The 26,008-nt window shown below is 42.0% G+C and overlaps 2 protein-coding genes and 1 long non-coding RNA gene across 4 annotated transcripts in view; 1 reads left to right on the forward strand and 2 right to left on the reverse strand.

Moving 5' to 3' along the window:
• LOC148427766 (voltage-dependent L-type calcium channel subunit beta-3-like) overlaps positions 1-604 on the reverse strand; it is a 13,349-nt gene extending 12,745 nt beyond the window's left edge. Inside the window, exon 1 of the mRNA XM_088406313.1 lies at positions 300-604. Within this exon, the coding sequence (XP_088262439.1) occupies positions 300-365 (66 nt within the window). The 5' untranslated portion in view covers positions 366-604. The remainder of the gene's footprint in view (positions 1-299) is intronic.
• Positions 605-3,216: 2,612 nt separating this feature from the next.
• Positions 3,217-4,803, reverse strand: LOC148427767 (uncharacterized). The gene is made up of 2 exons (XR_015864193.1): positions 4,010-4,803; positions 3,217-3,944 (listed from the first exon to the last, which is right to left on the reverse strand). It is a non-coding gene; the product is annotated as an uncharacterized LOC148427767 (long non-coding RNA).
• Positions 3,723-26,008, forward strand: part of LOC148427768 (adenylate cyclase type 6-like) — a 33,959-nt gene continuing 11,673 nt past the window's right edge. The window contains exons 1-3 of one of the 2 annotated variants that reach the window (XM_088406285.1): positions 3,723-3,909; positions 7,507-7,739; positions 7,822-8,761. In XM_088406285.1, the coding sequence (XP_088262411.1) occupies positions 7,720-7,739; positions 7,822-8,761 (960 nt within the window). In that variant the 5' untranslated portion in view covers positions 3,723-3,909; positions 7,507-7,719. Of the gene's footprint in view, positions 3,910-5,147; positions 5,165-7,506; positions 7,740-7,821; positions 8,762-26,008 lie in introns of those variants that run through there. The other variant, XM_088406295.1, reaches the window with a different exon arrangement.

A 26,008-nucleotide genomic window follows, 5' to 3' on the forward strand; every position in this document is an offset into this window, starting at 1 on the left:
GCTACAGGTGAAGCAGATTACTACAGCAGTTTGCGCCTTTCACATTGTCGCCAAAAAGACGCTGTTAATATCGATACACCACAAACAGCATCTGCAGCAAAATTGTAATTTTGCTTTAAAGGATGGCCATCACCATAGCCCATATGCTGTTATTTTTTTGTCGACCGGGCATTAGAAAAAAAAGAAAAAAAAAGAAGGAAAGTAGCCTATATGCCCCAAATGCAACGGCTTGATTTTCAACCAGAGCCACATGATAACGCCGAGTCAAGTCTTCGTCGCATTCAATCCTTCGAACGTACCTGGAAATAGTGGGACTGGGGGCCGCTTTCCACCGTCGAGAGCGGGTCTACTGGCTCAGTGGACATGGTGACAGCGGGCACCGCGGAGCGTGAGCGGGAACGCGAGGAGGCGGGATGCACGCGGACATGGGTTACTGGAGGTGGAAAGCGGCAGTAGGCGCCAGCAAAGGCATCGAAATCAAGCAGCCCCTGGGAAGCGTAACACAGTAGCGAGGTGATCAATATCAGACGTGAAAAAAAACACACAAGCACTAACAACGTGAAACAGGGGCAGCAGAAGATGAGGGGCGCTGCAATGACGCGCCTTTGAGACTGAAACTGAGGCGGCCAGCACAGGTTCGTACTAAGTGCCTTCATGGCTGGGGGGGTCCAAACTGGTTGCTTTGGATAGAAAATACCACCACGCGACAATGAAGGCGCGCCGTTTCAACCTTTCCGTTTCAAATTTAAAGTTTGACTCGTCTTGCGTGTATTTGCGTGCTCAGGTTAACATCGCGGGTGTGACATTTTGTGGGTTTGAAGATGGGGTTCACATGTATTTTACAGTCATGTCAGATACCAATATGGCCACCATGCTTAAATCTAACAGCACCAATACGTTACTTCGCTTCACTTTTAAAGCAACAGTAAAGTATGACTATCCGGTGGTGGTCACAAATTAACAAACAAAGACATGAATAATTAAACAAATTACAAATGTGACTTGATAGATTACTTTATCATATTTTTACTTCTATTTCCCCCTTCATAGCACATTAATGAATTGTTCCAGTCGGGGTGATTTGGATAAGAGCAGGTCACATTGTACAAAACAAATACAATAACTCAAAATGATGATCATTAAATTCATCCATCCATTGTCTATAGCCACTTCTCCTCACTAGGGGCGCTGGCTTGCCGGTGCCTGTCCCAGGTGTCTTTGGGCAGTAGGCAGGGGACACCCTGAGCTGGTTGTCAACCAAATGCAAGGCACACAGGGACGTACAACCATTCACACACCTAATCACACGGAAGGACTATTTGGAGCATCCAATACGCCTACCATGCATGTTTTTGGAATGCACCTGGAAAGAAGTCACGCAGGCACGGGGAGAAAATGCAAACTCCACACCGGAAGTTCGGCTCAAGCTGGAATTTAACTTGGGACTCTTAACTGTGAAGCGGACGTGCTAACCACTCTTCCACCGAGCCACTCACAAATACCATATGAGTCATATTTTGTCAGAATAGAAAGATTTGGTGATTTAGGAACAACCAGCCCTATTATACTTATCAAAGGATAAAAATCCATCCATCCAACCCCAGGAGGGAAGCCCAGACTTCCCTCCCCCTGGCCACTGCGTCCAACTTCGCTGGGGGGGGGATCCCCAGGCCAGCCGAGAAACATAGTCTCTCCAGCGTGTCCCGGATCATCCCTGGGGCCTCCTCCCTGTGGAACATGCCCAGAACACCTCACCAGGAAGGTGTCCAGTAGGCATCCAAACCGGATGGCCGAATCACCTCAGCTGGCTCCTCTCAATGCGACGGAGGAGCGGCTTGACACTGAGCCCCTCCTGGATGAGCGAGCTTCTCACCCACATCTCCTGACTATAGGTGAGGGCAGGAACAGCTCTCTCTTTAATTTTAGAATTAAAATGGCATGAATAATTATTTGAAATGTAGTATATTGGAAGAGCAACAAATAGCCGGCATGACTCATTGTAAAACACTCAAAGGGGTTTAAGTCAACTGTTTTCTTTACAATAATGTGGTTTATGCGCCTCTGCTTGTCTAAACAAGTCATTCTGTAATATTGTGTTTGTAGAAAGTGAATTAAGCAGCAAACTCCACCCATTCAATCCATCTCTGTCACTTAGGAATGACATCAGAGTTCTTTAGGGCTCACATATCAATTGATTTACAATGGCTCACTTGTTGTTTGCTACACAAAACTTTAAAATATAGCTCAATACTTCACACTAAGAGAGAGTGCATTTAGCAGTTATAATAAAACTATGAGTAGACAAGTAACTCGTGTCACGCTTGAACGTTGAGTCCTCAAAGGTTTGTCCTGATGAGTATTCAAACTCGGCAACATTCAGTACTACTATTAAGAACCGTTATGACATACTCCCACAGGGGAAAGAAAAAACTGGAAGCCACAAAACTTTTTTGATATCTCATAACTCGATATCTAATAACACGATAATAACAAATAATAACCACCAATAACAACAAAAAGAAAGTAAGTCTAAGTCCCAAAGTAAGATCCATGTGAAAGTTGACTGATAAAAATCTAAAAGTAAAAATGTATTCCTGGCAAAAATGGTCAATTTTAAAGAATCTAAACATACTTTGGTTCAAATAAAAACAATTAACTTGTGTGTGCGCATCGTCTGGATGACTTCCGTATTAATTGAAAATGCAGGGGGAAAAAAAAAAACATAGAATTTGAAGGTGTTTTCAAACTTTTAACTGGTACCATCAGCTACCATCTAAAACCCTTTTTATTTTCAATATTGCAAGAGCACCATAAACTTTATTATTACCATTACTTTTGAAAAAACAATGGAATAGAAAGCAGAGTGCAATTGTTATTTCTGTGCCCTCTTGTTTTGTTGTTATTTGGTTGTTGTTATGCGTAGCAACCTCCTGATTAAAATTAACTTTATTATTGGTTCTGCGCTTACATTTGCTGTACAGTTTTGGCTCGTGACCTGTACGTTGCGCCAGCAGTGTGCAGAAATGTCAGTGGAATGCAAACTGTTTTAAAATAAAACAAAACAAAAAAACAAACAAAAAAACCCCAAAGCAAAACAAAACAAAACAAAACAAAAAACATAACTAGCAGGACAAAGTTCAACTAGTGCGCTATATTTTCTTACGAAGAGTGTGCAGTGTAGTATAATACCGTGCACGTATTTTAAAATGGATAAAGGATATTACATTCTCTGTTTATTATTTATCAAGGCGATGGTGTACAGCTCTTCAGACAAAGTTTTCACCACTAGAGGGAGTGCCGCCATCTTAAATGGGAATTTGCTGGGCAAGGGCTCGCATGGCTGAGGACAGCTGCGTCAACTAAACAAAGTTAGACCCACTTACACAGGATATATAAGAAATTGTTTTTCCAAGTAAGAGCTATCATTGCGCCTTATCAAAATTAATAGCCGTAAACCTCTGTGAAATCAAATCTCATATCCAGATTTGTCTCAACAGTACGCTATAACAAAGGATCACACTGTTCGTGTTATCCCTGATATAATTTCGCGCAAAATCAACAATGCTAGGCAAAATATCCTCGGATCCAATTTGAGTATAAACTTGAAACATTGAGTAGAATGTGGCTGACGTCTGTAGTTTTATTTCGAAAGCACTGCCCGGAAATGAAATCTCATGTCGCTCGTTTGCATCCTTGGTCTTGACAGCGCTGCCGCTCGTAGCCGGAGAGGGTCAGGGGGGGAGGAGATGCAAGGGAGTGGAGCAAGACGATTTCAGGAGAACTACAGGGAGACCAATTCGGCGGCACCATCCGCGGACAGCTAGGCCCACCAATGGTCCTGCACCTTGGATGCTCACCCGACCTCTTCGCCGAATCGGCTTGTCCGCTGCGGTCGCAGAGATGATCACGGTGAGTCGGCGCCTTGCTCTCAAGCGAGCTGCCGCCTTCACACACAATACACACAGACGCGTAATATATGTCAAAAACAACAGGATATACTCGTACTCACACATTTCCGAAGCTGTTGCACAAAACCACCACGCGGCTCTCCGTCAAATTGGGGTGAATGACATAGCTGGGGGCCGCCATTCTGCTGCTGCTGCTTGATGGCAGAGGAGACGCGGCCGGTGCATGTTTTCCCTCTCAGACGCCAAAAAAACAAAAACAAAAAAAATCTACGATATTAGCCTGGATGCTTGGACTGCACCGTTGTGTTTCTTCTCTTACTCGTCAAAAACGCGCGGCTGCAGATGTATTTGAGTAAGTCCAGAATCCCTCACTGGACACTGTTTTCAGTGCAGTTTGTAGACGATCAAGAACGAATTGCAATCGCCGCCTGATGCTGTGGAATGTGCAACGCTAATTGCACGTTTCGCTGTCAATAAATGATTGCCAGCATCCTGATGCGCTTGAATCGAAATGGATAAATGGCGGCGAATGGCGTGTCCTTATCGGTCCACTGGCCCGTTGGACGAATGGTCCTCGCTATGGTTGTCACATAGGCCACGCTGTTATGTAACAAGAAGCCTACGCTGTTTGAATGCGATCCCGCACACACGGCCTTTGCGTGGCCTTTTCCCTCGCTTACATTTACATCACAACATGCATATTGTCTTACAGTACAGAAAGAAAACCTTAATTTTTTTTCCCGCAAATCGTCTGACTAATTATATCGTGCGCAGCCTGGTTTTGGCATCACTTATACACTAGAGAAAGCTGATTGATTCATTATTTATCTTTTTTTCTTTTTGTGTGTGTGCTTTTGTGTAGCGGCAGTCCGGTTTTTAAAAAAATGGCCCCTGTAGGAATAGTCAGTCCCACGCCCTCCTATATCCCCCACCCCGCCCATGTCCTCTTTCCCAAGCGAGCTCCACGCTCATAGCGACCACCACGACGCGAGTGGGTCCACGCCGGCCGAACTTGTGCAGGGGAGAGGAGGGACGGAGCTCGGGAAGGTGGAAGGGAGGAGGGGGTGTCTCCTTGAATCTAGCTCGAGGAGGAGGAGGAGGAGGAGGAGGAGGAGGAGGAGGAGGAGGAGGAGAGCTCGGACGTGCCAGAAAAGGCGCAGGCAGGCAAGATGTAGCGAGGAAATGCTATTTTTGCTTCATCAACACAGCATGCTCCCCCGGTTCAAAATGCAGGCCTGATACCAGCAACCAGCCAGGTGCTCAAAAGACAGATGTTTTACTCTATATGGCAGTGCAAAGTGGACTCATTCTACATACTGCAGAAATAGAACGACACAGACTCACACACTTGAAATGACAAGGTTTACATAAATTGTATTGAAATATTTATTTTAAAGAAACTTTCGGCATGAAGTTTGCGTTATAGCTTGTGCCTGCTCATCATACAAACATGTACAGCGTGATTGGTTCTTCAAAGACTGTCATGCCCATCACGCACAAATGATGCAGTTGAACCCAGCTCCACTGTCTACTCTAGTGCCTAAGTATGCCTTGTATAGGTTGTAGAAAGATTTCACATACTTGGGCAGTCAGATAGTGTGTACCTAAGGTAGAAAAGTGCTGTATAAGTGAAAGTCCATTCACCATTTGCCATTTTGCTAATTCAATCATATCAGTGAGACACCAGAAATAGTATTCAGCCAAAAAGTCAAATTATCTCACAGGAGGCTTTTGTGATTTTTAAGGGTGTGCTATAGGGCCCTTATATCCATTTTCCAGCTTTGCCATTCATGGAAATATTGGTTATCTTGACAGAGTCCTGTTGTACAATGGCTTTTATCTGTATGTTAGTCCTTCTTTATCATCGGTTTTGACAGTATACTGCTCGTGCAAAGGGCATTAGTTTTCTCAAAATGCATGATGCAAAAAAAAAAAAAGATTCTTTTGTGTCAAGAATCAATGTGTTGGTTCACCTCAAATGCGCCGAACAAAGGATCTGGTTTTCTTTATCCTAATCATTTTCCACCCTATGTGTTCAAACATAAGTTGAAATCCAGGAATTATAATTTTATTACATTTACAACTATGTCAAAAGTGAAAGGAACACTAACAATGTGCAAAGAATGTATACACATGCTTCATTTGTAATTCACACCAATGGCTGAAAATTGCATGGCTTTGTCACTGTACAATGAGCTGCTCAGGATTCTTGTTTCTTGCCTAGGAAATTACTTTTCCGATTTCATTGAGCGAGATGAACAGGGAGTAGTGGATCAAGGAATGCTGTGATCTAAATACCATCTTCGACAGCAATAGATTCCTGTTGGAAAGTAATCACCTTTTCATCTCTCCTTTAGCCAATGACATCATCCAACAAGGTGAAGGAAAGGTGGCATAAATGTTAGATTTGATTTTCCAGAGAGGCCTAATGACTAGCCCAAACTTCAGCCGTCCATTGGCCTGTCCCCTTTTTTTTTATAGATAGGGCTTGGTTACTTGCCGGTTGAGTAGCACCTGTTGCCCAAGCCAAACTGTGGCAAGAGTTTTACTTTCTGCACATGGATTTGGAACCTCTACATGGGGAAAATGCAAACTGCGCTCACGCTAAACGAGAGGTCTTGCATTGCTGTTTGCTCGGTAGGTTTTGGACTTTGCGCCTCATGTAAACATTAGGAATTGCTAAGCTGAGAATCAAGCACCCGACTGTCCCAAATGGTTTTTAAACCTCAGTTCATTTGTGTTTGAGTGCCGTGTTTTCTTAGACCTAATCGGTGATCCATACTGAACAATCGCCACGGTTTAGGCCACACATAGGTGGTAGATTGCTCCGTAAGAAATGATGTGTTCATTTTCGTGAAGGCCGCATGTTCAAGAGACATTGCACGTTTGCTGTCGGAGGAGGAACAGTAACATCAAGGGGAGGAGGGCAGAAACCCACCTGGATCATCTGAAGAAGGATTTCAGAAATGAAGGGTTTCAGAAATAAATACTTGGGCATTGAGGGTACTAAAAAAAAAAGGATGCAAGAATTGATTTTCAGTTTTTTTAATCCATATCTTTATGTTTCTCACCAACATGCCAAAGAGAGGCGCAAGTTCCGCAACAATGTAAGACGCCACCTATGGGCTATATAGATCAATTTCAAAATAAAAAGACCAAATAAGACACGGACGTCAGTAGGTACATAGCCACTAACATCAACACACCACTGTTAAAGAATCATATGCAATCACTGATTAAGAGAGCTCAGAAACCGTTTGTCAGATACGCTATCATGGTACGATATGACACCAATCTCCAATAGCTGCTACCATGAGGACGAGACGTATGACGCGTTCAAATGCAGTGCATGTGAAACTCACAGAAAAAAGGTCACTTTTTTTGTAGACGTCCCAAAATGGACATCTATCTAAAATGTATATTCTCGTCAACAACGCAAACCTAATCTCGGATGCTTAAGTCTGGTTTTGTGAAAACGCATCACATCTATATTTCAAGATTTGTAACCGCAAGTCCAAAATTGATTAGTTGTTCATCAGAAGTTAGACCCTTGAGTAACCTTTTCTCTCATTCCTTATATGTTGAAATTCCTCTCTAGACTCAGAGAAAACCGTGGAGCGAGGCCTGACAACAAAGAACAGACTTCTGCCAAACCATCTCTGGAACAGGCATCTATAGCTTTGTCGCATACATTTTGACCCCGTCCAATCACTCCTAGTGTGCAGCCCGGCAGCGACGCTCCAAGAACACGCTCACCCCTTCCAAACTTCGTATAAATGAGTGAGCCAGTTGCAAGGGAAAGGACGGGGACATGTACCAGAACCCCAACAGGTAAGATGCCAAAGCAATCCAGGACGATGTTGACTTGAGCGCAAATTGCCTTTGACCTTTTTGTATCGCTCTGTTGGCACAGAATGTCCTGGTTCAGTGGTTTCTTAGTCGCCAGAGTGGATGACCGTAAGACCGCGTGGGGGGAGCGCAATGGCAAGAAGTCCAAACGGCGGGGAGGCTCATCTCTCTGCAACCCACGTTACATGAGCTGCCTGAGGGATCCAGATGCCATGGAGCCACCCTCGGGTGCCCCCCTCCACCAGCACCACCGTGGAGGGATGGGGGGGGCCATGGGAGGCGGGGGCAACTTCGGCGCCCGCTGCGGATGGCAGGAGGACCACTACGGAAAAAGGGCCGGGCCCCATAGGGAAGGGGTGGGGCTGAAATCGGTGGACTTGGACTTTGAGGACGGGGAGCTGAAGAGCAGGAAAAGCGGGTGTAACGGAGGAGGTGGCGACGTGGGCGACGACGGCGCCAACGGTGCAGCCGGCGCGCTGACAGCGGCCGACTGCTGGCTCAGGGTGGTGCGGGTATTCCAATCGAAAAAGTTCCAGTCCCGCAAACTGGAGCGCCTATACCAGCGATACTTCTTCAGGCTCAACCAGAGCTCGCTGACCATGCTGATGGGGGTCCTGGTGATTGTGTGCGGCGTCATGCTGACCTTCCACTGTGTCCACGCATCCCCCCACGTGGCCTATTCATCCGCCCTCTCGGTGGCAATGGCGCTTTTCATGGCTCTGATGGTAGTGTGCAACCGCAACGGCTTCCATCAGGACTATATGTGGATGGTCAGTTACCTGGTCATCGGTGTCTTGGTGTCGGTCCAAGTGTTTGGGGTGCTCATGGTGGCGCCCCGGAGCGCTTCAGAGGGCATCTGGTGGTCTGTCTTTTTCATCTACATCATCTACACCCTCTTGCCTGTGAGGATGAGGGCGGCGGTGCTTAGCGGAGCTGTCCTGTCTATCATACACGTGGTCACCACTTGGCAGATCAACCAGGAGGACAAGTTCCTTTGGAAACAGGTAAAGAAGCTTGACATCTCGCTGCCCGGTTTACTTATCAAGGGTGGTGCATGGCAGACTGCACAAAAAGTAGGCTGACAATTGCAGCTTTCCAGTTCCTCCCATTATTAAGTACATTAAGTACATAGTACCAAACAAAAATTTTGGAGTCGAAAGGTTTAGAGCAGACATGCGTGAAAACCTTTTGCCTTCAAGTATCCCAGATTAAAAACGGGAGGACATTTACTGTAACTAATATTGTCTCAGCTGTACATTTCATGTCATGCGGCCATATCAAACAGAAATGTTACAGTAGGGCCTTAACTAGGGATGGGCACTGAACACCCAGTGTTTCAATTTCTTGGTATTGTTTGCCATTCAAAAGGGTGAGGTCTAATAAGCCTACTCTCGGTTGAGAATCGACGTCATCTCTCCTATCTCCTATGCACCGACGATTGAACTGATTTACTAAGGGAATTCCAGGCTTTGCTACTGTGGCAAATGGGTGATCCCCTTTTATTACTAGAGATGGGATGAGACACGAATCCCACAAGACATGATCTCATAGGATTCAGTCCACAAGACCGGGAGATTTTTTGGTCAAATTTGTAATATGAAATAATGACAAATATATATTTTTCCCTTTTCAAATTATTTTCTTTTCATTGAGAAGACTGCAAGAAAATTCAAGATCTAGCATGTGAATATAACCATAAAGAGGAAAGTCACAATAGGCTCATTTTTCAGCTTCAGTTGAGGTGGTTGGTGTGATTTTTATTTTATTCTTTTGTAGTGCTTACAAACTTTCTTTGTTTTATCTGCCAATATTGTGTCATCCTTCAACTGAAAGAACAAAATATTGCGTTTGAAAAGTAACTGCTTTCGCAAGCCTCTATGTAGCACTCGAGCGCTGCGAGCCAGCTGCTGATTAATGCTAGACGCTGCGCTAAAGGGTACGATAAAATGTCAGTGTAATTAAGTTGTTTTTTTTAGCTCTCTATTTTGGCGATTGAATAATTTCAAAACAACGGCGCGGTGTTTACATCGCAACTTGCAAAAGCTGCGAGCAAAAGTTTGTCAAGTAGACTGTTGTTGCCTCTTGGCACTGGCCAATAGCCAGGTTGACTGTTTACCATCCATCCGTTTTGCATAGCTTCTTAATCGAGAGTCGCAGGCTTGGTGTTACCTATCCCAGCTGGCTTCGGGCAGTTGGCGCGGGACACACTGAGCTGGTTGCCTGTCAACTGCAGGGCATACAAAGACGAAAAAAACACTCACACCAAGGCACATTTAGAATGTCCGATATAACGACCATGCATGTTTTTGGTATGCGGGAGGAGGCCAGAGTGCCCGGAGAAGGCCCTCACGAGCACGGGGCGAAAATGCAAGCTCCACGCAGGAGGGCCGGGGCAAGCTTGAATTGAAGCCAGGACCTCTGAACTGTGAGGCAGATGTGCTCACCAGTCTGCCACCGTGATGGCCTGACAGTTTACTAACTGGAAATGATTTTTTTTTTTTTTTTTGCCTAATGCGGCAAACGGAGCAGAATATGATTGTCTGCTTGAAGAGTTGTGTCCAGTCGCCACCTCCATGAAAATAATTAGATGGCAATTTTTTTTTTTTATCTTGTCATGCATAGAAAATGGGGGAGGGGGGATCGTAAGCCCTTTGGACCAAAGCAGCGCGCTGGACGACATGACACGTTTGCGTGTCAAAACCAATAAATATGCAGAATTTTGATTGTCATCTACATCTGGAAGATGTTTGGACGAAGCTTTACCCATTGAAATCAAGTTATGACGCTAAGCACGCCTACATTTAGCATCTTACAAGATGGCTCTCAAAATGCGACTTCAAAAAAGCAAAAGTACTTTTTTTTTTTAATCATAAGCACATATGCATGTCAAACTTTCTTTCTGTGTCATTTTAAGGGTTACAAGTGATAACATTCGAAGTAAATTGGAATTGGGTGCCTTCAGGCTGCATTGTGACATAATGATGCCAACTGCTGCTTTTTTTTCCTGAAAAAAATAAAGGAAAAAAAAAGACCTTTTAAAAAAATTATTTCATCATTCCGAAGTTTGTTTTTTAAGGACATAAAAAAGGTAAAATAATTAATAACTGGTTTCCGAAGTACACAAAAGCATATATTTGAAAATATCTTGTTTTGATTGAATAGAATGATAGTCTGCTTTCATAAGGGACTAAAGACAACTGATTACAGTATAAAGACTGAATTTCTGAGGATTTTAACAATTTTAGTTTCTAAACAATCAATTCATAGAAGTAATTGTTGATTAATTTGATTATTGATTAGTTTTCGCTCAATCGATTGTTGTACCTACCAAAAAAAAAAAAAAAAAAAGAAAACGCCACCTAAACCACAGGTGTTAAACTCCAGTCCCAGAGGACCCCGATCCTGTTTTTGAACCCTCTCTCTCAAACACACATGATTCCAATGATTAGGATCATTTTCAAGCTCGCGCAAAGCTTGCTTGTGCGTTAATCATTTGAATCAGGTGTGTCGGAGTGAGGAAACCGGAAAACATGCAGGATGCCGGCCCTCGAGGACTGGAATTCGAAACCTATGATCTAAATGCTTTGGTCTGGACTTACATTTCGCATGGAAACAGGTGCGATTCTTTCTGTATACATCAATTTAAATGTCACCTAAGTCTTTAAACGGGCTAATATAGTGTGAACCGACATTTTGGTTAAATGTCCTACAAGTTTGTCATCATGAACTGACATGTACTCCGTGTCGTTTGCGCGTCATGCCAAGGACCTAGGGCCTCACTGAAGGTCAGCAGGCCGAGTGAAGCTGCCTCGGCCGGACAGCTCTGGGCTTGCCAGAATGTGCGTGCTGTATGACAGTGGGAGAGTACTATGATATTAAGCAGGGTCATTCAGGCCTCTGTGTCACCACACAAGAGACGCTTTGTCCGCGCCCCCACCGAGGGCCATGGTGGTGAGGATGAGAGCTGTGGGGTGGGGAGGAGTTAATGTGTGCGTGTGTTTGTGTGTGTGGGGGGGCGCGGGGGCACTATGGGGGCCACTTGCATTCTGCTTTGATGATCTGCTTTTTATGGATACAAATAAATGATTATCAAATGTAACTGTGATGTTTTGCAGCCATTAAATGTAAGAAAGCTATATGAAGTGCATTCATGGGAACTCAGTTATTACAGCGTACGCAACGAGGACACAGTATATGGTAGTGCAATCCATCACCCGCGTCAACAATGTTTGCCTTCGTTAAGAGAATGAATGCTGTGAGATAACGCAGCTCAGTGAAGCTGTGTGTATTCCTAAGGCCGCCTGTGTACTATGAGGCACAGTTTTACGGTGTCATTAATCACAGTTTCTCACTTGTGTGTATTTCCTCTATCTCCACTCACTCATTAACCCCGCTGGGTTTCTGTCAGTGCTGATTGTTTCATATACCTTATGTGAAGAGCCTCATTTCATTTTTGCTTCCTGCATATTAAAACAAAAGGGTATCCACGAAAGCCATATTGTAGTTGATTTTTCAGAAGGTTTTATTCATTTCATAATCTATAAGGTCGATGACTGTATTATTTAATTATTTATTATCTTCTATCAAAATTCACTTATGCTAACCGTTAGCAGTGGCGATACGCATTAGCGTGCTAGCGATACTGTGTTGATGCCAACAAACACTAACTAGTTGTTAGTTCACACACACATATTGTGTATATTTATGTTACAATAGCGTTCTTAAAGTAAATTACAGATGATGCTTCAACAATATTCCATGAAGAAACTTGTAGGTGGAGCTGGCTGTTAGCTACTATGAGTTCAATAAGTTCCTGTTTTTGTTTATCTCCTGCTCTACAGCAGATTGTTTGCAGTGACAGGTTATACTTGAGACGCTCCATGAGCTAAGATTTTCTTTAATAAAAGCCCACTAAATACTTTTTACACTAGGTAAAATGACAGTGTTTTTAAGCACACAAATATCAGCATCCATTTGGCCAGCAGTTAGAGCTCCAACACCAGAAATGGAACCACGCATCAAGACGGTCTTTGCATGCGCAAAAGCGCTGTAACATCATCCTAGTTATAGTTCCACTTTGAAAAAGAATCAATATATATTACTATATGTTTGTCACTCTTTTTTTAATTGGTATGGGTCCCAAACCTCTGTCATAGTCAGGTTTTTTGAAGGCGTCTTTCTCGTTCATAGCAGCACTGTGCGCTTCTGCAAGAAACATCTGTGTAGAAAATGGTGGTGCAAACATGATTCTGGAAAAGCGTCCTGGTGGATATTTTTAGTCAACCTATTTGTAAAGTCAACTTACCCAACTTGTTTGACTTTTTTCCTAGCCCTACTTGTTTTGTATTATCGGCTGATATGTGTTTTTCATACAAATATTTATTGTAATTTTGCTTTTACTAATTCTTTAGCATACGTCACTGAGAGACTAGTTTGCATTCTGACTCACATCCTAATTTGGGTGGAAACAGAGCTCCTAAAAAAACCTGAGGTCTAAATCTACCCCATACTGTTTTTGTTTTTTTTGTTTGTTTTTTTTGGAGCCAGTGTACAGTATTTAACAATGATTTTGAGGCAGTGTGGTCTGACGGAACAGTGGTCTTGAGCATTCATCTAAGGTGTGGTGGAATCCACAGATCAGTGGATGGTTCACCATAAAAAAAATATTTCGGACTACAACAAAAATATTTTCTTTTGGCCATATATTCAACACTTCTCAAGAATAAATAAATGAATAAATAAACAAACCTGCAATGACAGTGACAATATGTTCGGAAATGCAGCTTACCATATCTGTGATACAAGTGGGAGCACGCTAACGGAGCTAGTAATGTTAAATGATTTTTAGATTGATGACTAGTGTTACATGGGTGACTTGCAATGAGGCTTCCTAAATTCCTGTGAACCCATCTGCTGGTTAGCTTTATTACCATATTGTATAGGCTTCTTTGGCTTGATTTGTGTCTATCTTTACTGAGTGTTCATGCACGCTACACTATGGTGGCGTTTGAACCACGTTGTTAAACACGAGAGGCCTTACACAGCATGTAACGCGAAAATATGCAAGAACTTGCAATTGTTCTGTATCAAGTTCGTCGTTCTACTAGTTTTTTCGGATCCTTCGACCTCACAGCTGAAATAAATTAGCCTGTTGTGCAGTCCTTACACACCCAAACAGTCACGCATGCACGCACACCCACACACACGCACACACATTGTGCTGGGTTAGCAAAACAATACAGCTTAGTGCAATGAAAATCATACTAAACATTTTAAAATAGGATAGTATCTTAAATGAATCCTTGGGGTACACCGTTTGGAATTAAGAACTATGGTTTGGAAACTCGCTATACAGCACAAGGCAAATGTGGATTTTATTTTTCGAAGGGATCATTGAGGCTTGAATGCTTTTAAATGATCCCATTGTTTGCTGACAATTGCTTCTCCGGTAAGTTGAGACATAGTGATCCAATAAACAGAGAAAGTATGCAGTTTCATACATTTAATGAGTAAAAGTGTTTCTTACATGGAATGCTGACATCTCATACATTATACTTCATATTGCAAGGGTTTTTTTTCTCCAGTAGTCAGTGAAATTCTTTGTGTTTTATTTGACATGCTTTCCCTTCTTGCACTGTTATTTGTTTAATAGCCAATAACAATGGATGCTTTGTTATGGGGCTGGTGGTAATTAAAGGGCTTTCAGAGGTTTCCTAAAAGCAAGCAAACAAACAAACAAAAAAGACAAAACAGCCATTGGTAGTTCTGCTCGCTGTTATGTCACATGGTGCACTCTTATCAGAGCTTTTGCTAGAACAACATATTCAGTCTGTCCCGAATTTTCCTTTGCACATGTTGCACAGCTGGGTCAGTCCATAAAAGTATCTCATGAGAAGGGGGCTTATGTACAAACAATAAATATTAAAAACCCTCTGTCTGAGTCATTACAAATGTGCTATTGTTTTGTGGCTAAAATACCATTTATGGCTGCTTCTACCTCAGTGACATTATCATATTGCAGCACTTACAATCCGATAGCATGTCAATGTAGTAGTAGTGTCCACAAAAATACACCAGGTTAAGCTTACACTTCAAACTAAATCCCAATTCGATGGATTCTCATATCAGAAACAGTGTACTGGTGTAGCTTGCAGAGCTCAGTTTCAATTCTGATTCAGAGCTAGCTTCGTACAGTATGATACCCTTAAAGGGTGCATTTCTAAGAATTCCTTGCTTACTGTGCACGCTCAGCACCGGTCCAACCTGAGCAGACTCCCATTACTATAACTTGTTTTGGTAGCTCTTGGACTTGGTGCCTCCAGTGGCGTTTGCAGTGCAAAAGCGTTTCTTATTGTTGCTTGCTTGTTAGGAGGCATTTTTGAATAGCTGGCTAGCTTCAGGTTTTGATGGTAGTACTTTGGTGGTAGTGCATGTAGGTCGCGTTGGTATGACTTTTTCACTTCTCTGAGTGATCAATCGATGATGTGTGAAAATTCAGGCAATGACGTCAGGAATTAGCAGCTAGCTGGGTATTAGCCTGCATGCTAGTAGGTCCCCACTATTAATTACGCTATTACACTATTACACAACTTCATCAGGGACGATACTCACCCACAACGCAACTTGTTTTAACTGCTGCCATCAGGCAGACGCTAAAGGAGCCTGAAGCCCAGGACTGCCAGGCTGGCAAACTGCCATTATTGCTCTATTACAGTTTTTTTTTTTTTTTTTGATTCATTGTCTACCTTCTTATTTGCTCGATTATGGAATATAGTCTGCTCAGGGAAGTGAACAGAATAAGGATTTTATTGTGTGGTATTACTATGCATGACAATAAAATTTATGTATCTTAACTAGCGTAGGTTAGTGTATAGAGCTAGTGGGGATTCAAGGCAAGGCAATCCAACTTTATTTATATAAGCGCCTTCGACACACAAGGTACATCAATGTGCTTTTCATGGTTAAGTGTTTGGTAGAGTCTCTTAGTCTTTAAACTGACATTGCAACTTGGAAACATGTTACCATTCGGATGCTGCTATGGGCGGCAAAGTTGCTGGAACCAGGCTACACACAGACACATGCAGAGACGGCTGCATAACCGAGACATAATGACAGAGTTTATCTGGTGTAAGATGAATAAAAAAGCACCAATCGCTCCGGCTGCTAAAAAGCCAAACCCAAAATCAAGTAGCAGAGGAAACAGGTGCATTTGATACAGTCAAACATTTTCAGTCATCCCTTGTTTGACGTGTATGGAAAGAACGCGTGAATGTAGAACAAGTTATGGCTAACAAACAAGCTAATCGAGAAGTTATAGCCAATGGCCTTCTTGGTGAAACAAACTGCAGGAACAACACAGTGGATTCTACATACTGCCCTGTGGATTCCACGTAATGCGTGCCAGCCCCTCCACGCCAATGATGCCGCACACCCCCGCCCACCGCATAACACGGCAGGGTCCCTGGAAGGTCAAACTGCGCTTGGGCGGGGACTACCACCTCGTAAATAAATAAAAAGTTCCCCAAACTCCCAGAAACAAACCCAAGTTCCATTTGTGTAATGTTTGCACAGATAACACTTCATTGCATGCTTCATTTACAATGGGTAAGTACATACGGTATTGTGATTTCCCAAATATAAGACGCATGTTTTTTTCCCAAAAATGAAAGCCAAAAGTATGGGTGCATCCTATAAACGGGAACTTTTTTTTTTTCTCGACCCTATTCAAGGAAGATTGATCTGTCGGCCACATAAGTTGTCTGTGGACGCTTAGAAGTGCGTTTTTATATCGGCCGTATTCTCACTTACAATAATTACTGTAACGTGTGGACATCAGGCGGCCGTTAGCAACCGGTGCCTGTTGCAGCTAAGTTTTTACGACATTATTTTCAATAGAAGGAGTGGGCAGGCTGAACCTACATCCAAGTCCATCCTTGTTCACACACAGGAATGTTACTAAAACCGAGAGGATCAAGTCAACTCCAGTTTAATGTCTTCAGCTGATGCAATTAAGAGTAGCAAGGTTTGAGTTAGAGAATATGGATTGGTACATGTCATTCCTTTTGAATTGTTTATCAATTGCGATCTTTTGGCAAATAACGCTGTTGCATAAAGCTTTCCACAAGGTTGTTTGCTTAGTTTTAAAATGAACAAGATTGAATGGCTTTAAATCACTAAACTTTACACTTCGTCATCCTATCAGCTGTTCTCAACCTCACACATGCGAGTGGTGTTGAAATGTTCCCGTGTGCGTTATGCATCAAGATGGGAGTGAGATCCCAGTGGAGCAAGTGTCACCTGTGCAAATCTGCAGCTACGAATACCATGCACAAAGGGGGGTGTGGGATAATTTGGCAAGGTGGCGTAATCGCAGGAGAATATGACATTTTTTCCACACAGTTCCTGCATTGGTTTCTTGATAAATAATTTGTGCGCTGAAAATGGCTGCAGCATTTTAACGGAGGAGACGGGTCACATGTGCATGAAGCTCACAACTATTATGGTTGCTGACTAAAGCGAGTTTCGTCACAGTTTATCTCGATCCGTTGAAGTCAGGAAACATGAGCCCTCTGGACTTAAAGGGACACATTTTTGGATTGATCATCGGCACAAATAGAAGAGGTCTATATGTAAAAATGAGGTTTCCACTAACATAAAAGCTCATAAGTCATTCAAGGTGCTTTTTGTGTCGCCTTTCACTGAATTCTGGCGCGGTCAAACATATGAAGGATGCTCTCTGGGTTGGTTTGTAATGTTCAGTTGTCACCCCAAATGGTGAGCAATCTCCACTAAATTTATACTGCTCTTATACTGCCACTTCAGAGATTTATTTTACAACGAATAGCCAGATCTTCGGCCTGTTTGAGACCTCACAAAGCTAACTAGCTAGCATGGGTAACTGGTTGACCGGCCACTGCTGCTCCAGTAACTATCAAGTGCTGATCGAGCACCGGATTTGATTGATCCCTGTTGTTTGACATTATTAACGATATACCGTATGTACAATGATTTTGAATGGACAAATATTGTTTGGCCCCTTCCAACACGTCATGAAAATCGTGAGGGGTCTTAGCCGTATTTCTCATTTCTAGAGTGCTTTGTGCAAGGCGTTAGTTATTTCCTGATTTCTCCAAAAGAAAATAGATGAAATTGAAAATGCAAGCTAATATCATATTCCTGATTTAAAAATAAATAAATAAATTGCGCTTGTTAGTGAAAAACGAACCATCCTGGCTGGAGTGTCCCTTTTATAGGATATGTCAACTGTTCCTTCAGAGGTTTTATTTTTATTGACTGCCTTTAGATACAGTCACACACACGCACACACACATATACTCACACGTGTAATACACGTGTGGTTGTTAGTCACCGTGGAAAAAAGAAGGCTGAGAATGAAGTACCAGTTCAGCCTCGCTTCTGAGAATGATAGGAATAAACAGCATTGCTAAGTGTCTCCCTCTGTGCTCGTGCTCAGTTAGTCCAGAGGTTGCCATGGAAACAGGTATGAGTCAAGCTGCCTAGACCCAGTTCAATGGTAATTGTCAACCCCCTCCCTCCACATAACGCACAACACACACACACACACGCATAAAATAGAATGACTAAAAATGTACAGTATTTTCAAAGTGTAATCTGCGCTTTTCACTTTGAATACAGAGGGCCAAGGACGTGTGACTTAGGGCTCCGAGCTTGGCCGCTGATTTGCCTCCCCCGCTGCAGTCGTAATGTGACGGTCCATAATCAAACAAACATAGGTCATATGAGTGGGGGTTGTCAGGAGTCAAGACAGAACGACACACCGGATGTGGTCTTGTTATCGGGATCTTATCTTTGCTAGGTTTGTGTTTTAGCCTCAGTGCTGTAAAAACCCCTAAAATTCAACAGCTGCCCTGAAATGTTGTTTTCAGGAACTTCTTTTTCTGGTGATTTCTTACCTTCATGATAAAATCTTTTATTGAGACTTGTTGTTTAAAAACACAATGTTATGGCGGCGATTTGAATTCTGAATTCTGACACCGGCGCAGCATAGTAATTCATAAAGTGATTGAACAAGTGGGAATGAGGCCGTGTAAGGGCTTGTCAAAAGGCTCCTCTCCTGGAGTTTGTTAAATGAAAGCAAGTCCGGTCGGTGACAGAACACTTTAGCAGTCACACTCACGCCACAAAAATCACACCCGCATGATTGCCAAGTGAAATGGCTGCCGAAGAGTTTGACGCCACCAGGACCCCCCCAGCATGTCCCTCCTCAAAAATACAGAAACATAGCTGAGTACAGATTTTCATCGACAGTAAAAAGCAACACAATTCTAAACCATTATTGCATCAATTTTTTGGGACAAATCCTTCCACTTTCTACTTTGTATTTTAGCCAAGGGATGGCAAACTTCTGGATGTGTGATGTGGTGGTGCCATTTCAAAATCTGACATGATATCACCATCTGAGTGAAAGTCACGCTTCCCTTGTGTCTTCTTTTAATCATCTCCCTTTGATACAACATGTAATTGATGTAAAGATCAAAAGATTAGACAAAATACTTTACAAGGGTACCTGGCTAATGCCTAATGTGTTTTTATAATTTATTATTGTGATAACAGATTCTTGTTATGTACAATAGTGTGTAAATATCTCAGGCCACATCTATCTCCTCTAAGTGATACAGTATTCTAATTGTAAATGCTCAGTGATACATTGTCAAAACAACACATTCAATCATGACCCAAGACTTTTGCATTGCATTGTATGCACAGCTTTTGAAAAGAAGAAAAAAAAAACAACAACAACAAAACCGCTTTGTTTAAAGAAAGGGAGCATGTGAGTGCAGGACATATTTGTCATAGCCTTTCAGTGAAGTAATTTTGCTAAACTATTGCCTCTATGGTTATAAAAAATGTACAGAATATTTTCACAACCTGCTGTTGTACATATAATGAAGAATGAATCCACAAATACTGCTTAAGGAAACTTGACAATGGTTAAAATCAGAGATGCACGGAAATGAAAATATTCGTCCCGAAACAAAAAATGAGTAACGTTTGGCCAAAAACAAAAAAACAAACAAACAAAAAACAACAACAACAACAACAACAAAAAACCACCTCTTTATCACACATCGCCTGGCGGCGGTCAAACAACATGTAAACATTTAACTGCCGGTAGGCACCTGTTGCTAAACCCAAACTGTAGAAAAGTTTTTATTTTCTGGACCTGGATTTCCCATCTCTTGGTTTCGGCCCAATATCTGCGATAACGTTGCTTGTTTCACAAAGAATTTTTGCACATCTTTAAACATGAAGACCAGAATGGTAAATACGTTACGGTAAGACGTTACAGTTAATGTTGGCTAATCTGATATAGCCGATCAGATCATTTGAACGTGCCACTCTACAATGTGTTTACCTCTATTTAGTTTTTCAAACTTTGTGCCTTGAGCACACCAGACCTCTTGTAACTGCAGAGTCGGTATGAAGGCGGGGCTGCTCTCGTTATCGAGCGTGGTTCTGGTCATTTGTGATAAGGCCAGCGAGCGCTGTGTGCAGACACGAGGCCGGGGCTGAATACACAAACTCAACAGATACTTAGCATGGCGCACACACTCTCTCACAAAGACTCATGTGACAGTGAGCACAACTGTGCATCGGAGGAGGTGGGGAAACCAATCAGTGAAATACAGTAAATGCATATTTATTGAAATAACCTCTCAAGCAAAGATAAGGTGCAACCTGCTTAACCCCGAAGGGAGCGTTGATCGACCGTAACATAGATGTTCAGAAGAGTTCCTGATGCTTCTTAAAGGGTGTCACCCAAATATCATTTCAAGAGTTTGGTCATAGAGATACTAATTCTGTTCTCGTCACATATTTGTACACATTCACATAAATGATAGTTTTTTTGCTGAAATCAAGCAGGGCTGAAACTCATTTTGGATAACTCCAATTTTTGCAGGTATGCGTTGCTCTGTGTTGGATTTAAATAGATTCAAAGTACAACAACATTACTCAATTCTTCCTTTCCACCACAATATTATGAAACAATAATAACTTCATTTTGCATACCTTTTCAGTGTTTATTTTGTAAGAACATTTGGGAGTTGCAATGGTGAAGATATTGATCTGCCACTCCATGGTTATCAGGTTAAATGATTCTTACTGTTATAATTACGGAACGATTTGAATAACGTTCTTTCTCTAGAAATTGTCCAATTTCTTAAAATTTCAGATTCTCAATAGTAAACATCCAATTTCTGTAGAAATCTATGAAAACATATATCTATGAATATATATATATATATATATATATATATATATATATATATATATATATATATATATATATATATATATATATGTATGTATATATATGTATATATATATATATATATATATATATGTATATATATGTATATATATATGTATATATATATATATATATATATATATATATATATATATATATATATATATATATATATGTATATATATATATATATATATACACACACACACTGTATATATGTGTGTAAAAGTACTGGTATGCTCTCTCTTTTCCGTGTCCAGTCACGAGCCTGTACGTTTGGAACTTCCTCAGACGTCCGACCAGAGCGAGTAACAAGAAGCTTACCGAACATGATTAAAACTTAGTTTACACTTTAAATTCCAATTTATTACAAAAGGCAAGAGGATCGAAAAGCTTGCTCTCGCCTCTCGCCTCACACACGGTACGAACGTGCTAGTAAGCATATATATATATATATATATATATATATATTTGCAATTAAAGGAAGGGTAACAGCAAATTTCCCTGACCACCTTCCTCTTTATCACACTACTGACTGGTTGGCTATTATAACATGGGAACATTGTTTTGCAGCCAAACGGCGAATACATCAGTACGTTTATTAGCATACAGCATGATCCTACTGTGAAATGCTGCTCTAATGAGGCCATACAAGTCATCACTGCCTCTTTCTTTTTAGATGGTTCTTGTGCTGCACCGGCCCTGAACTCAGGTGGGGGTGCTCCAGGTCTTTAGAGGAAAGCTGTGGAATGTGGGTGATAGTTGCTAAGTGAAAGCTGTGCAGCCTTGATGATAATTCACAGTTTTCGTGGGTGTGAGTCTCGGTCCAACACTATGCAGAACCTTGCACAGGACTGTGAAAAATACGCATGCGGGGAGCCGCATTTAAAATCAACATCAAGGCTCCCTCGCTCTTGCAGGAGAGACCTTTAATGACTCCACTATATGAATACAGCTTCACAACCGACATCATAGAAGACGTAAAGCAGGTCTCTGAAGATAAGCCGTGTGACTGATTTACTGCATCCCTGGAGATGCAGCAAACGGAAGTATTTTACTTGATGCAATGTGCACATCCTGCAGCTTCATTCACTCTACTGTCAAATGAATCTTTTGTTTTAGCAAGACTTCCACCAGGAAAGACTTCTTGGCCTATCTTCCTTTGATCATCATCAGTGATGACAAAGTTCTGTGAAACAGGGCGCTAACATCTTCAAAATGGCTCTTTGAATGTGTTCAAAGTTGCTGACCCCTTGGGCTAGGTTCACAGTAGGACTTAACGTTCTCGTCTGATTTTTTTCGTGAAATCCGATCTTTTTGTGAGGTCATTCACATTTCCAAATAAACGCGATCTGTGTTTGCATGCTAAACAGCCCATAACTGTGCCGCATGTGCACTGAGAACATCATAATGTCACAAATAGCGATGTGACGTCAGGCTGCAGTATGAACCTAGCCTTAAATGTGGTTAGCTTGAGACAAATCAGTTTGTGTATGGCAAACTGTCCGTCCAGCCTGCTGTCTGTGTAATTGTATGGTGACCTGGCATTTGCACAGAGGGTTAGGGTTAGGGTTCCTCATCCTCACCCTCATCTTCCCCTAGGTTCACAATGTAGCCTGAAGGGACACAGTTCCGATTTTTTTGCCCCTATCCAACCCGTATCTGATCTTTTGATAGCAGCGTGATCGCCAAAGATCAGATTTTTTCAAACGCGACCCAGCACAAATCTTTTCGACTTCAGCCTGAACGGCCAGGTCGAAGGTCTTGATCGCGAGTCAGGGCAGGAAAGAGTGGGAGATCGACTGGCGGATCGATGCAGTGTATGCTGTAATGCCGACTCTGTACTGATCCGTCTTGAAGGAGGAGCTGGGCCCAAAGGCAAAGCTCTCGGTCAATCTACGTTCCTACTCTTACCCATGGTCGCAATCTCTTGACCAATTAGTTGTTCACATCCGCAGCATACAACTGACGGAAGTTTGACTCAACTTAAATGGCTTGTTTGTTGAACATTAGGTTAGCTCTGCCACCATGACCAGCCTTATTGCATACTGATAATGGACCTGCCACCACCTGCTCTGTGTGACTGTCTACATGTTGCTTGCAGTCCATAGAAATGAAAGAGCAGCTTGGAAATATGTATGAGTTCAATTGTTTTAATGGCAATAAAAGTGTGCCAGGTACCTATAGCCCCACCCGGCAGAGGATGTTGACAGTGGTGTGGTCATATATTTTCAGTTTTTACGATCCTCTTTTTTTGTTGCTCACTTATTGAATAAGGCTGCATATTTTCCCTAAGCTGTTGTCATTTATATTTTTTCTTTTTTTTTTTTTTGGGGGGGGGGGGGGGGGGGGGGGGGGGGGCTTCCATTTTAATGCTTCAATGCTGCTTGTCCTGTCAATGAGAACAGCTCTTACGTAATGCCATTTTAATTTGTAGGGATTAGGATATGGTCTTCTCCTGACTGGTCATCTGGCTGGGCTGCTGTACCCAGTGGAACAAACGTCTGCTTTCACAGCAGGAACTTGTGTCGGATGTCATATAATTCCTGGTTTATTTTCGCCTCTGGAAGTAAACATAAGCCTTTTAGAGGGCTAAAACAGCGCTTCATAACCTTCATGCATGAGGATGCTAATGCATGGGTGGCGTGATTAAAATGGCATTGGCACAAAATGATATGTGACTTCAAATGAGCATAGAGGACACGAGCAGGTGCCCGGGTCCTGCGCCGGTAGTGGAGACAAGTGGCAGGTAAACGCTGCTAAGCTCCTGAAGAGGTGGAGTGCTGTTGCATAAACACAGGAGCTTCCTGTGTACTCTGCGTAGCCACAAGTCCTTACCCTCTTGAGAAAAGCAAGCAATTAGTGGCAGCTTGTGCACTCAAACACATTGGGTATAACAAACATGTGGTGGGAATCTGATCGCACCTAATTGCTCTCAGCCAATGGGAAGGAATGTCTTTACCTAGGTTGTATACTTTTGAATCAACTCACCTGTACTTTGCAGACAAACACCATTCACCATTTTTGGTCTCCCGACTGGTTTTTGCTTGAATAGTGAGTGAAATGTAAACAGAAGCGAGCGCCCGGGGCCATCTGCCTCATGTCACTGCGGCCTAAATCTGTCCTCTGCAGATATCACTCTCACATGCTTTTTTTCCTGTCTTTTTTTCTTCCTCATCCTGCTTGTTGCCACTCTATGTCTGTCTTTTACTTTAGCATTCATGTTCTATGTTTTTTCCCCTCGTTCTCCAATTACTTGTTATCTTGGGTCACACTGATTTTTCACTGTTTTCCTTGTGATTCCTTTTATTGGGTATTTATTTAAATAAGGGACCTTATGGCCCTTCAAACTTCAACCAGACATAATCAGCGAAAAGGCTGATTTGCCATGTATATATATATATATATATATATATATATATATATATATATATATATATATATATATAGTATGTATGTGTTTGTGTGTGTGTGTGTATATATATATATATATATATATATATATATAGTATGTATGTGTTTGTGTGTGTGTGTTTATATATAAGTATGCAAAGAAGTTGTGCAAATAATTCTCAGGATTTTTACTGTTATTATTATCTGTCTCACAATACATACATAAATACATACATACATACATACATAAATCAAGCAGAAATGTATTAAATATGACACTCATTCAATTACTAGTAACACAAAGACACGCGACGAGTATTAATGGCAATATATCTCCAATAATTATTTTTGTTTTATATAAAATCAAGTAAGGGCGGTTTGGTGGCGCACTGGTTAACGCGTCCACCCCACAGTTCAAGGACCCGAGTTCGAATTCATCTAGCTCGGACATTTCTGTGTGGGGTTTGCATGTTCCCGCTGAGCCAGCGAGGGTTCTCTCCGGGCACTCCAAAAACATGCATGGCAGGTGTATTGGACATTAAATTGTCCTTAAATGTGTTTGGGTGCGGCGATGGTTATTTGTCTCTGTGTGCCCTGCCATTGGCGAGCAACCAGTTCAGGGTGTCCCCTGCCTAGTACCCAAAGACAGCTGGGATAGGCAGCAGCAAGCCTATGACTCTTGTGAAGATAAGCGGCTATAGATAATGGATGGATGGAAAAAATCAAGGACCCTATCTTTATGTTTAAACTGGCTTACAAAATAAATATTCTTTTTAGGAATAAATCCTGCTAGGTTATTCACACAGTATTTTATGATAAGATCTGTTTTTATCTTGCATGTGTTTTGTTATTTGTGCTTCTGTGTAGCGCTCATGGTAATTTCCCCTCTCTACCCAGGAGATGCCAGTGTGAAACCTCCTCACAGAACATTAGTGTTTATTTTCTTGCTAAAGAGAAATTAATCTCACACTGTGCAAGATAACAGATTCCTGCGTCTGTGTCCACTTTCACTTTCAGTTGACATGATCCAGTTCAGTGTGGCAGTTCTTGTTATTAATGTTTGATACAGGATGTATTTTCTCCAGCTTGCTTCCTCGCTGTCCTCCGCCACCACCACCCTCCTCTTTATCAATGTCCAAATGTTGCCTGCTTTGTGAAGAGTGTCAGGTTCACTCTGCAAACATGAAGATCTTTAAAGGAGGTCCTGGGTCAATGGCAATTCCCATGATACAATGGAAACTTCAACACCAAACAGTGTCACTCACGACAAACATCCAATCTATCTTGTTTTTGTTCAATCCTCATCATTTATTGACCATGACAAGATAGTTTTACTATTTCTCTATTACAAACAGGCTATTCCGCTTTTCATGCAATTAACTGAATCGACACAAAAATATCAAATACCCTTTTCTTTACACTGTTTAAATTTTATGTACCACAAATTCATCATAGTTTTTACTGCTAATTCTAAATCGTTTGACATCCAGTTGACAACCAGCCGCATCCAGAATACATAATGAATGTCCACAGAGTTACTTGACTAACCATATATTTATATGTG

Source organism: Hippichthys cyanospilos, chromosome 2 (genome assembly GCF_059441005.1).
Source record: "Hippichthys cyanospilos isolate Australia breed blue-spotted pipefish chromosome 2, RoL_Hcya_1.0, whole genome shotgun sequence".
Taxonomy (NCBI): domain Eukaryota; kingdom Metazoa; phylum Chordata; class Actinopteri; order Syngnathiformes; family Syngnathidae; genus Hippichthys; species Hippichthys cyanospilos.